General features: G+C 46.5%; 1 protein-coding gene across 1 annotated transcript in view; it reads right to left on the bottom strand.

Moving 5' to 3' along the window:
* The window catches only part of MYO10 (myosin X), a 259,863-nt gene extending 246,923 nt beyond the window's left edge, over window positions 1–12,940 (bottom strand). The window contains exon 1 of the mRNA XM_061393844.1: window positions 12,393–12,940. Within this exon, the coding sequence (XP_061249828.1) occupies window positions 12,393–12,413 (21 nt within the window). The 5' untranslated portion in view covers window positions 12,414–12,940. The remainder of the gene's footprint in view (window positions 1–12,392) is intronic.
* Between the last annotated feature and the right edge of the window lie 461 nt (window positions 12,941–13,401).

Below are 13,401 nucleotides of genomic sequence, written 5' to 3'. Positions count from 1 at the left end.
GTACACTTTTCCAGGCAAGAAAACTGGACTGAGTTGCCATTTCCTACTCCAAATTTAGATGATAAACCACTTCTAAGTGTCCACGTCTCACGGCGAGAGTTTGGATCCTAAATAGAATAAAATTTCAACACTGATAAACGTGTGCTTCCCCATCACTCAAACAGACAAAAAAAAAAGCAATCAGGAGTGGATATAAACAAGGAAGGGTGAAAAAAAATTCTGGAAAAATCCAAATTTAAGCTGTGGCCATAAAAGCATGGCCATGGTACAAGGGTTCTCCACTACAGCGATTCTGCATCCCCTTCCTGACCAGGAAAGAAAGTGTGAAGTCACTCAGACAAGTTCTACTCTTTGCAACCCCATGGACTGTAGTCCGCCAGGCTCCTCTGTCCATGGAATTCTCCAGGCAAGAATACCAGAGTCAGGAGCCATTCCCTTTCTCCAGGGAATTTTCCAGACTCAGGGATTGAACCTGAGTCTCCTGCATTGCAGGCAGATTCTTTAACAGCTGAGCCACCAGGAAAGGATCAGAGGCCAGGGATGCAGCTCAACAGCCTCCAAAGCACAGGACAGCCCAGAGCTTCTATGACTAGCCTAGTTGGAATGTCAAGGGTGCTGACGTTGAGAAGGCCTACAAAGAGGGTGTGCTTGCCCACCTCTGAAAATCTGAGGCTGAAAACTACAGGAGGGTTGTACAAAGCCTAAAAGAACAAACTGCTGGCGGAGACAGACAGAAGCAGATCTGCACTAAATGACAATGGTATACATTGTAAAAGGTGGAGTGTCCTTTTCACAAAGCACTCAACACTTCTATTTCCAAATCCATGGAAAGATTTCCTGAGGGTAATTAATAAAAATAATAAGCCTTAGGACCTCCGTGGTGGTCCAGTGATTAGGAATCTGCCTGCCAAGGCAGGGGACCTGGGTTCGGTCCCTGCTCCGGAAGATTTCCACATGCCTCAGCGCAGCTTAGACTGTGAGCCACAACTCCTGAATCCCGCAAGCTCTAGAGCCCGCAACTAGAGAAAGCCCATGCACAGAAATGAAGGCCCAGCGCAGCTAAGATAAATAAGTTTAAGAAATAATAATAATAAGCCTTAAAGTCACACACACACACCTCCCTCAACAGTGTTGCATGTTACCTAAATCCCTACAGTTGGAACCACCCCTACATAACTGTTACAGCCCAGGGTTAACTCACAAGGATACTTACAATTCAAAGGAATGAGAATTTAAAAGAAAAATTCATACAAAAATTCCCCAAACAAATGGCCAATGGCTCCCCAGGCAGCATGAAGCCAGGACCCTGTGCGTACTTTGGTCTTAAATGAACATCAGGAACCACAGTGGGATTTTCTGGGGTTGGATGTGGATAGACATCCCACTAGTAATTAACTGAGGGAATGCCTCCCTCCTCCACTTTGCTTCAGAGAAGAACCCAACCCACCAGTGGACACAGAAACCAAGTATCATGCGTTTCCCCTGTGAAACAAGGCATGTCATCAAGACTCTAAGACCCTGTTATCACAGGTACATCATGACAGGCTGTCTCAGCTGTGCCTGCTCCGAGCTGCACAGACACCTCTCAGAAAGCTTTTCTGCCAAACAGTCTAAGTAAACATGTGCAAAGCCTATGAGCCAGCATCTCCACTCCCGGAAAATCTAACCTCAAGAAATAATCAGGCAAGAGTGCAATGACCTGGGAATAAGAACGTATGTGTGCTGTTTTCTGTAAGAGCAAGCACCGATAAACACCTAAAATGGACATGTACATAGGAACACATGCCCAGGAAGATGAGCAGGACCACTGAGACCAGACCCCCAGGACACCTGTCTTGGACTGTAGGCTTTAGAGTAGAGCCTGTACATCACAAAGAAAGAAAGAAAAAAAAAAGTTAACAAACAGAAACTCAAGAGTGAATCCAATCTTTGGCAGAAAATTATTAATTCTGAACTTGCAGTAGCAGCAATTATTTGATATAAATTCTTGCTTACTATAAATAATAGCAAAAGCTTCCAAAACCCCAAACCCCTCATTTGGCCACTTCACTTTTTAAAAACTGTGGGGTTTTTTTTAATTTTAGAGAAAAATTTCTTCAAATAGAAACTATCAATACATGTGAAACATGCAACAAAATTGGTATTTTCAGGAAATGTAAGGAAATAAAAACATTTACATGACTAGGAAGAAAGATTAACACATGCATAATCCCTTAATACATCTTTATATGTAAACTATTTTCTGGCCAAGATATCTTAAAATTTAGTCTCATCTAAAAACAGATTTTTAATGAATTACTTCTGCTTTCAGTTTCCTTTATAATATACACAAGATTGAAAAGTTTGAGGAGTATTTTCAGAAATAGTGGAAATTCACAATATTATTTACATGACTCATACAATAAAACCAGAATATTGTGTACTTCTTGCACTATCAATAACCTGTAACAGGTAATCTCATTCCTTTTTTAACCTAAATATTGATGTAGGAATTTTGTTGACAGTGCTAACAACTAACATCTGCCTTAGCAAAGCCAGCCTTCCCCAAACTGAAATGAACTAAAGAACCACAATGACTCAAGAAAGGTCTTCTACTTTAGTGTTGCTGTCAGTAAAACAAAGTTATTGCGAAAATCTTGACTGCAACCATATAATTAATGATTCTACTGAAATATGGGCAAGAAAAGCAGGTCTGTGGAAAATTTACTATGGAGCATATGTCTATTATTCATGCAAACATCACCTGTCCATCAACAGAACACCCACGTATGTGCAACTATAATTATCTTCGTTCATCTTTGATGATCTGACTTTCGGCAAGAAAACCCATAGCTTTAGACATTTTTTTATTACATCCCAATGAATGTATATCTGTCAAAGTAGGAGATTAGAAGACACTTATTTACCAATTTGGAAGCTTGATTTACAACACATATTTAGAGATGTGATTCAGGGTGTGCATTCGTATTCTTGTCCCTGGCCCTGAAAACAATGGGGGCTGCCTGTATAGACGCAAGATTCTTAAGATCTAATGCTTTTCTCAAGTAACTCTTAAGTGAAAAACACTGCATATGTGCTCTCACAGAACCAGATACAGAGGCAAACAGAACACTAAGACCGAGGAAGTTTTTGTCCTTTGTTCACGGCATTTTCTAAATTTTCTAAACACAGTACATACTCTATGCAGGATAAAGGGGAAAAAAATAAATCTAAGAATGACACGGAAAAGTAATATACAGTATCTATGTTTATCAAGGCTTTTTTTTTTCTTAAGAATACTCCTAATACTGATATATTTCTAGTAACCCAATTTAAGTAAATGAAGCTGATAAACCCAAAAATCAACAGTAGCCACACACATAAGCATGCCAGCTACTAGAAAAGCTTCTTTTAAAATAGACCTTTTTTATTCTTGAAATTTTCTTTTTTAATACTTTTGTGAATGGAATTCCTTTCTTATATATTTTCAGACAGTTCAATGCTAACATAAAGAAATAGTTATTTTTTGTATATTGATCCTGTATCTTGCAACCTTGCAAAACTCACTTATTAGTTCTAACATATATGAATACATACATACATATATACAATCTTAGGATTATCTATATGAAAAGAAAGTGAAAGTCGCTCAGTTGTGTCCGACTCTTTGCAACCCCTTGGACTGTAGCCTGTCAGGTTCCTCTGTCCATGGAATTCTCCAGGCCAGAATACTGGGGTAGCCATTCCCTTCTCCACGGGATCTTCCCAACCCAGGGACTGAACCCAGGTCTCCTACACTGCAGGCAGATTCTTTACCAACTGAGCCACTGGGGAAGCCCCCTAGGATTATCTATATATAAGAGTATAAAGCTTTTAATTTCTTTTCTTTGCCTTATCACACTGGCTGGTTTTAACAAAGCAGACATCATGAGCACAGACTCTACAAAGAGGTACTTCTCTCTCTCTCCACAATGCACATCACTGTCAATGGATACTGCTTGCTGCTAAGTCGCTCCAGTCGTGTCCGACTCTGTGCGACCCCCTAGACGGAAGCCCACCAGGCTCCCCCGTCCCTGGGATTCTCCAGGCAAGAACACTGGAGTGGGTTGCCATTTCCTTCTCCAATAATGGATACTGCTTACATGTTATTAACTGACCCCCCAAAATGACACAAAAGAACTATGGGATTTTTTTGGAACCCAGTAGATCCAACCAGTCCATTCTAAAGGAGATCAGTCCTGGGAGTTCATTGGAAGTACTAACGCTAAAGCTGAAACTCCAATACTTTGGCCACCTCATGCGAAGAGTTGACTCATTGGAAAAGACTCTGATGCTGGGAGGGATTGGGGGCAGGAGGAGAAGGGAACGACAGAGGATGAGATGGCTGGATGGCATCACTAAGTCGATGGACGTGAGTTTGAGTGAACTCCAGGAGTTGGTGATGGACAGGGAGGCCTGGTGTGCTGCCATTCATGGGGTCACAAAGAATCAGACACGACTGAGCGACTGAACTGAACTGAATTAGGTAAGAGGCCAAGTGAAAAAGCTACTGTCCATGCCACCATACAAACCTCATCTTACCTTGCCCTTGAATCACTGACAGGTAGTCAAGATAAACATTCCATCCGCAAAGTACAAAAATTCAACTTTACCTACATTTTCTAATGTAAATCTCTTTTTTTAAAAAAAATAATCATCAGAATGTTAAATGCCTGTATACAGAGGCAATTTTCATCCTGGAAGAATGGATCCTGAAGCTGGGGGGAAGGTAAAACTATGAAATGCCTAACTGCCATCTGGTCGTCCCCTGCTCTGGCCACGTTTCAACAGATGCGTCATGGCTTTGCCACAAGAACTCTAACACTTTTTCCTATAACTGGCAAAGTCAGATGATGTGATGTCATGCAACATGAGAGGGTAGGTTTAAATTGGGAGTTTTGTACATTAAGCCTGGCGGACACATTTTCCGAACGGCTCTTAGCAAAGCAGAAAAATGTTTTATTCAAGGATGCTCTTTGGAAAACGTTCCACTCCGCTGTCAATGATCAGTCCCCTCACAAACATTCATAAGCTAACAAGTAAAACAACAGACACAGAGGCAGTCTGGAAGGTAGCCAGATAACTTAAAGAAGATTCCATCAAAAAAACCTCCAAGAGGAATTCTCTGATAACTTGAGAGTTAGAACTGGGGAGATAAATGAGTTCTACCTTTCTTTCAATTAAAAAAAAAGAAACTTCTCAAAACTCTAGTTTTCCAAATGCCTTACTATCTATATCTCCCTACCATCCTCATGAGCTTGGGGCCTGCAGCTTTAGAAGCTACATTTTATGAGGATACATGTCCTTCCTGAGTAAAAAAGCACAACAAATAAAAATTAGAGGCATGCTCAAAAGCTGATGAACATTTTCCTGCTGGGTTTACAGAGTTTCTGGGGGGTGTGGGCCAGGTTTTCCCAAGCCTCCAAGCAGTTTTCAACTCAAAACCTATTTACTAACTGCCTAAGGTTGAAGGTACTTCAACAAAGAAACAGTGATGCGAGCATAAGACAAATGACACCAACGGAAAAGGAAGCATGGCAGTGAAGAGCCCAGAGGCCCTGGAGACAGCCTGTCTGGGGTCAAAGCCTGGCCATCACTGTGTGACCTTGGGCCAATCACTTAACCTCTCTGGGCCTCACTTTCCTCATCAATGGAGCCCTACTCATAAGGCTGTCAATTACTTACTGAACGAATTACTGAATGTAAAGTGCTCAGAAATATGCCTGGCACATAGCACTCAATAAACTGCAGAAGTACTCTTCACTGTCTTCAAAGAATTATAAAATGCTTCATAACCAAAAGGAAAAGTCAGAACCATCTCCCCTCCTGACATTGAAAAAAAGAAAAAGAACCTGTACTTAAGAGGACAACAACAGCTACATAGGATAGCATCCCATGGTAGAGGACCTTTGAGTGCAAACAAGGTGATAAAACTTATAAATCAAATATTTACCTTCTCAAGACTACACATTTGAGAAGGAAAATATCAACGCCTCTAGCTAAAAGGGGGAGAAGGCAATGGAAGCCCACTCCAGTACTTTTGCCTGGAAAATTCCATGGAGGGAGGAGCCTGGTGGACTGCAGTCCATGGGGTTGTGAAGAGCCGGACATGACTGAGCGATTTCACTTTCACTTTTCACTTTCATGCATTGGAGAAGGAAATGGCAACCCACTCCAGTGTTCTTGCCTGGAGAATCCCAGGGACAGGGGAGCCTGGTGGGCTGCCATCTATGGGGTCGCACAGAGTTGGACACGACTGAAGGGACTTAGCAGCAGCTAAAAGGGGGTAAATTCCTAACACAGTTCAGTTCAGTCGCTCAGTCGTGTCCGACTCTTTGCAACCCCTTGAATCACAGCATGCCTGGCCTCCCTGTCCATCACCAACTCCTGGAATTTACCCAATATCATGTCCATTGAGTCGGTGATGCCATCCAACCATCTCATCCTCTGTTGTCCCGTTCTGCCCCTGCCCTCAATCTTTCCCAGCATCAGGGTCTTTTCCAATGAGTCAGTTCTTCACATCAGGTGGCCAAAGGATTGGAGTTTCAGCTTCAACATCAGTCCTTTCAATGAATACCCAGGTCCTAACACAACCAGGACAGAAAGAAATAGAGCCAAGTCCACAGGAAAGAGAGGAGTGACCATGAACTAGATCTGTGGAGATGGTTTCAAAAAGGAGCTAGACAGGCAGGATATCAGATCGACAGAGAGGACAGGACAGACAAAGGTATGGTGTAGGCCGGGTAATAGATCCTGTGGAATCCAATTCACAGAGGGGAAACGAATAAAGAGATGCCAAATCAGCAAGCCTTGGAAACTAGACTAAGAATGTGAACTTGACTTTATAAGCAATGTACACATGCTTCTTACAGAATTCTGGAACATCAGCCAGACGTGTATTGGTCAAAAGGGAGAAAATAAATGCAGTCCAACACCAGAAATGATACTGGGGACAGCCCCGAGGCCAAGATTTCCCTGCTCCATTGAGGAATGGAGTTCCAGTCACTATCAGAGGCCACTTGCTCTTAATTTCCAAGTTACTCTAACCTTGCATTACTCCTCACCTACCAAGTGCTTTGTAAATCTTATCTTGAATTCTCTTAACAACCATGCAAGGTCAACACTACTATGCTCACTTACAGACAACAGAACTTGGGCACACTCTGGGAGATAGTGAGGGACAGGGAGGTCTGGCATGTTGCAGTCCGTGGAGTCACAAAAAGTCGGGACACAATTTAGCGACTGAACAACATAGACAGAGAACTGAAGCCCTGGAAGGTCAGATAACCTGAGAGCCTGTAAGTGCGGAGCGGGTGTGCAGCCAAGCTCCCAAAGCCCACATCTTTTCTACTCTTAGTGATGAGGTGCTTTCATCCAATCTGGGGGCGTGCAGGCCCCAGGAGTGAGGTCCAGCTTCCTGCAGACTGCCCGGACAGCTCCTGCGTGAGTGCATGTGTATGTTAGTCTCTCAGTCGTCTCCAACTCTCTGCGACCCCAGGGACTGTAGCCCACCAGGCTCCTCTGTCCATGGGATTCTTCAGGCAAGAATACTGGAGTGGGTTTCCTTCTCCAGGGGATCTTCCCGACCCAGAGATAGAACCTGGGTGTCCTGCACTGCAGGCAGATTCTTTACCATCTGAGCCACCAGGGAAGCTGGAGTGCTCCCTGCAAATCAATGACCTGAGAGCATTACCCAACAGTTATCCTGAAGGCAAAATTTTGAAACCCATTTATAAGAAGGTATCCTACGTCCCCCTGCCCAATCTCCACAGAAGAGCACATTCAAGGCGCCTGTCCTTAAAGGTGACCCCACTTAAAAGGCCGCTGGAAAAGCAAACACACCGCCCTCTCTCTGCCTGGCTCTGGTTAAACAGTGCTTGACCCGCCCACACTGCTCTGGGCCTGATCTGGTGAGAGGTGAGCACCCAGGGGACCACGGCTCCCTGCTTGCCGCTGCTCCTGCGGCTTTGCTGTACTCAACATGGCAAGGCCAAAAAGTGCAAGAGAAATCCCTGCAGGTGTGCAGAAAGGGCAAGGCACTGTGACTTCCCTGGTGGTCCAGTGGTTAAGACTCCACACTCCCAATGCAAGGGACCTGGGTTCAATCCCTGATCAGGGAACTAGATCCCGAATGCTGCAACTAAAGATTCTGCATGCCCCACTGAGATCCGGTGCAGCCAAAGAATTATTTTTTTATTTTTTAAAAATTAAAAGGAAGGGCAAGGCACCGTGACTTCACTGCGGGACAAGAAGACACCAGGGAACGCTCTGATTTCATTTTACAGTCGTCAAAGCGGTCACCTGCAGGATGCGGTGGGACAAAGAAGTCCTGAATGTTTGCCTTTGCCCTTGAGGGATGATGGGGAGGCGGGTGGAGGGCGGGGGGTAGCTGCCCAAAACAAGAGTCTTCAGTTTTGTTTTGCTTTTTTACCAAGACAAAAAAGTACCAATAAGATGCGGTGGAAAAGGGGGAGAAAAATAGGCTTAAGAACTCGTTCCAGCTTAAAATAACTATTTGAGCTTCCAGGTAACAACCAAAACTAAGACACCCTTCCAAATTAAGTGGAAATAAGGAAGATGCTTCCACGTAACACCTTGAGCGGTGGGTTTGTTCCCAACCAGGCTGAACCAGGCTGTGAGAAACAGGTACAGCTGGAATGTTTTCCACTGACAATGTAGTCCTTAAAACATTAATACCTGCTTTATGTGTTTATGAGCATCTTACTTGTGTACGTCTTACATATTCTGAAAATCAAAGTGTTCACATGTGTCCCATTAACAGCCCTCAGAAGATCTTTCGTTTGATCAGCCATTACGCCACACCTGTTCCTACAACAGAAGACAGAGAAGTCCAGCTGTTTGAGGTCCAGCCAGCACTGACTGGCCCTTCCAGTATTGTAAGCACTCTACCCAGCCCTGGAGGAAAACAGCAGCCACTTCAAAACATCAACACATCTGCGTGGTAGTCTTGCCACTTTTCCTAGCTGAGCCTTTTCACTTTTAAAAGTGCATCTGGTTTCAGACACACATAACCTTAGGTTCTTCCTAAAGTCAACTTTTGAACAGCTTACCTCTAAACGTTGAAAAGGCAAATTTCCCAGAAGTGTGCACACAGTTCACTCGAGAGAAGTCATAAAGATCTAAGACAGGGCATGAAGAAACGGAAACGCAGTTGGGGAGCCTGGGGCCCTCAGTTTCTCCAACTCCCGGGTACATTGTGAAGTCAGGAGCCATCAGCTGCTAGGCACAAACCTCATGCGCTTCCAGCTGAGCGGCAGCCCAGTGCTACTTAGAGCAGACAAGAAGGCTGTGTCTGCAACACAAAAGGAATTAATTCCACATGGAACTGCTCCACGGGTCTAGCTCAGTGGTTCTCAACTGGGAGTGATTTTTGCCCCCCATGGCTCATCTGGCATCATCTGAAGACACTTCGGTTGTCATGACTTGAGGATGCTACTGACACCTAGTGAGTCGAGACCAGGGAGGCGGCTCAACACCACATGATACACAGGACAGCCCCCCATCAAAGAACTGACGGACCCAGAATGTCCTTGGTACCCAGCTTGAGAAACTCTTGCTCTAAGTGGCAGCTGCTAGTCACAAGGAGCTCTTTCCTTGCTATTTGGCCCTTCACAGAGAAAGCTAATACATGCAACAAATTTTTTTTTTCCAATTGTTAACATTAGTTTCAAACTGCTGTCTGACAAGCAACAAGTCATTATGCCTAAATCACAAAGGGAAAAGGTACCAAAGAACAGGACATCACTTGGCAATACAAGAGGCCCTACAAATCTGCTGTCCTTGGAAATATATCACTTCCACACTTACTGTTCCTGCTGTAACAGGACATTACAAGATGTTCTTTGCTGGACAATTTAACAAAAGGGTGCTCTGTTATAAGATACTTAAGAGAGACAGGATCTACAGTAGAGGAGTAAGTCTCCAGAGAACACAACACTGCATAGCCGATCTGGCCCTGCTGACTTCCCATCCAAAGTAACTATGGTTAGGGGAGGAACTCTGATTAGAAATGAATATTGACTAGAAATCAATTAATCAGAAATTTCTGATTAGAAATTAACATTGCAATACAAAAACATCACAAGAGTAAAAGTATAACTTTAAGCCCATAAAAATTTCCCCCAGTACTAAAGTCACCAGCAACAGACGATAAAGGCTGTGGGTTCTGTAACCTCTTCAACTTTGGGCAAGGGTCAACCTTTGGGTTAAGATTTTTCATCTAGGACAGGCAGGGAATGGAGAAGTTGATCACTGAATGCCAACTTCAATATTATGTTACTCATGGATATAATGGCACCCCACTTCAGTACTCTTGCCTGGAAAATCCCATGGACAGAGAAGCCTGGTAGGCTGCAGTCCATGGGGTTGCTGAGGGTCGGACACGACTGAGCGACTTCACTTTCACTTTTCACTTTCATGCATTGGAGAAGGAAATGGCAACCCACTCCAGTGTTCTTGCCTGGAGAATCCCAGGGACAAGGGAGCCTGGTGGGCTGCCGTCTATGGGGTCGCACAGAGTCGGACACGACTGAAGCGACTTAGCAGCAGCAGCAGCATGGATATAAAATCCAACAACCAGGTCTTACACTAAACAAAAGTATAGTGTAAGGAGAGAGTTATTTCCAAGTCCAAGGGTAGAATACCAGGGCAGGAGGCTGCAGCTGTTCCACGTTATCCTGCAGTTCTCCCCACGTGCACTAGGGGGCAGAGTTCTTCCAAAGGGGAGGTCATTAGCCTCCCGCGGTCCACAGACAGGCTTCGTGGGGACCCAGACCCCAACAAATCGAACACAAATTCTATGTCTCAACAAATTTCCTAAGAGACTCACAACACAAAAGCAAAATAAGGACCTCCTTCCTGCCACCAAAAAAAAAGTTAAGAATTAGTGTCCCGCAGGCAGAGCCTCAGGTTTTCTTACAGATGAAAGCAATTAAACATAGCCCGCTGGTCTATCATCACTGGTTAACCTGCAACTCCTGCAGAACGTTCTGGTGCCTTCTTACAGGCATGAAAACAAAGGTCTATGGATTAGAAAACGCTAGTCTTACAGTTATAGTGTTCATTAAAAAAAAAAAAAAAGTAGAAATATGCATTAATGAATGATTAACTACTTTCCAATTCACATTTCATCATGAATGTAGGCATCACACTTGAGAAGCCACTTTTGGGGGAAAAAAATGGATATTACTATTACACAAGAATATACCACTTTGGCCATTATAGACTATTTATATTACAGTAAGTGGGCACCTGGAAAGTACAATGACTTGAAATAATAAATCCAATTAACTCTGATAAAGCCAGATAGCCAACACAGAGGCAAACCCTCACCGATCTAAATTGCTGGAAGGTTCCAAAACTGTCCTGGGTTTACAAAACATCCCCTGGCTTTCAATGAAAGTCACATCAGACTCCTTAAGCTAACTAAGTTTACTTTGAGCCACTTCAAACCTCAAACTTAAATAGAATTTGTTAAATAAACACAACCAAGAAAGGAAAGGGAGCCAAGAAACCACAGTAACGCTCGATCCCAGGGAAAAAAAAAAAAAAGGTTCTCAAGTCAAGGGTTTCAAGTAACCGTGGTGTCCCACCCTCAATGACCCTAAAAGGAACATCAGTTCCATCTCTCAAAATAACCAAAGTGCGCCCTAAACGATTTTCTTTACATTCGAATTCAAAATCTTCCAAGGACAGTCAGCACAAACATGTGATCTTTTGATCTCACGCTCTGGAATGATCTCAAAGCCTGAAGGAGCACTTCTTGGGGAGCACTACAACCTACACTCCAAAGGTCCGACGGGTAAAGAACTCAAGTCAACGACTGAACGCTCGCCGCCCCCTTCTCACACTTCATTAAGCGTCTCCTCTGGAAGTGTTTGCGCCCCTCTCACAGGAAGCCGGCACGTTTTGCAAAGGAAATACCAGACCAGACCTTTCTTGGAGAAAAGGCACGTCCCCGATGAGCCTTTTCATGGGGTTTCCCGGACCCCGGCAGCGGGGTGGGTAGCCCTCCCGTCGGGGCCCCTCGTCCGCCGGCTCACCTCGCCCGGGGCGCCGCGGGACAGCCAGTAAGCCAGCCGCCCCTGCGCCAGGACGCTCACCTTGGCGGCATCCCGGAGCCAAATGAGAGCGCGGGACAAAATAAAATCCTTCCCCGGCTTACTCAGCCGTGAGACTTCCCACCCCGGGGCTCGATTTCTGGCGACTCCCCGAAAGTTTCGCCCTCTTGGGCTTAGCGCGCGCGGTAGCGGGTGTGCGAGCGGCGCGGGGGGCGCATCTCTTCCCTCCCCGGAGCCCAGGTCCCCGGCAGGAAGGGAGCCCGCGCCCGCCCTCCCGGCCGCGAGCTCACTCACCTCGGGGAAGAAGTTGTCCATTGTTCCCCGTGCGCTCCCCAACTTGCCCGAGTCCGGCTCCCAGCTCTCGCGGAAGTCAATGCAGCCCAAGGTCCGGGGGAACCATGCGTGTCACGGCGCGACTCCCAGAAACTCGAGCCCGCGGGGTTCCCCCGCTGCCATCTCCGTCTCCCCCTTCTCGGCTTTCGCACCTTTTGTTTGCCCAAACCCCAGTCTCTTAACGCATCCGTCCCAACTGCAGCCTTTGTCTCCTCGGGCTCCAAGTTCCTCACTCCTGGGCGCAGCGCTCGCGAGCGGAGAAGAACAGCTGGTGGCACATTCTTCCCCCGGGCTGGGGGAGGGCGGCGGGGGGCGATTGTGGAGCGCGCCCCACTCCCTCTGCGCTCCTGCCCGAGGCGCTTGGGGCGGGCAGGGGAACAGCGGCCACAGAGCGAGCCCCGGAGGTGGCTCTCCCGGCTCGAGCGCCGCGGCGGTGAGGATTCCGGCGCCCGGGTCTCACCGGCTCACGGTCACACCGAGACTCGCGGACAGGGGCGCACGGCCCGCCCCGCCCTCTCGTCCGGGCCCGCCCACTCGTTCGTCTCGCCCCGCCCACATCTGAGCCCCGCCCACTCAGCCGGCCCATCAGAAGCTCGTTGGCCACGCCCTACTCCTCCAGGAGCCCCGCCCTCAGCCCGCTCCTCCCCGCGCTTCCGCCAGGTTAGGCCTAGCCCGGCCAGCCGCCCCCAACTTCGCCCAGGCCCCGCCCACTCCGCGCCTCGGGCCGCCGCGGGCTTGGAGGCTAGGAGGCGGGCGGGGCCCGAGCGGCTTGCTGACTACCTCCCCGCCTCCTCCCCTCCCGACCGTGGGGAGGGTAGGAGAAGTTGACTCCCCTCTGGTGATAGAGACCTAATAGTCACCGAGGAGGAGGAGGGGTTGGGGGATTTGTGTGTGTGTGTGTGCCTTTGATCTTCAGCAGACCCTGGAACCGGCTCAACGTGGATCTCATTAATGCAGCTCGGCAGATGAG

This window comes from Bos javanicus, chromosome 20 (assembly GCF_032452875.1).
Source record: "Bos javanicus breed banteng chromosome 20, ARS-OSU_banteng_1.0, whole genome shotgun sequence".
Lineage (NCBI taxonomy): Eukaryota > Metazoa > Chordata > Mammalia > Artiodactyla > Bovidae > Bos > Bos javanicus.
This window is presented reverse-complemented; position numbering and strand designations above follow the sequence as displayed.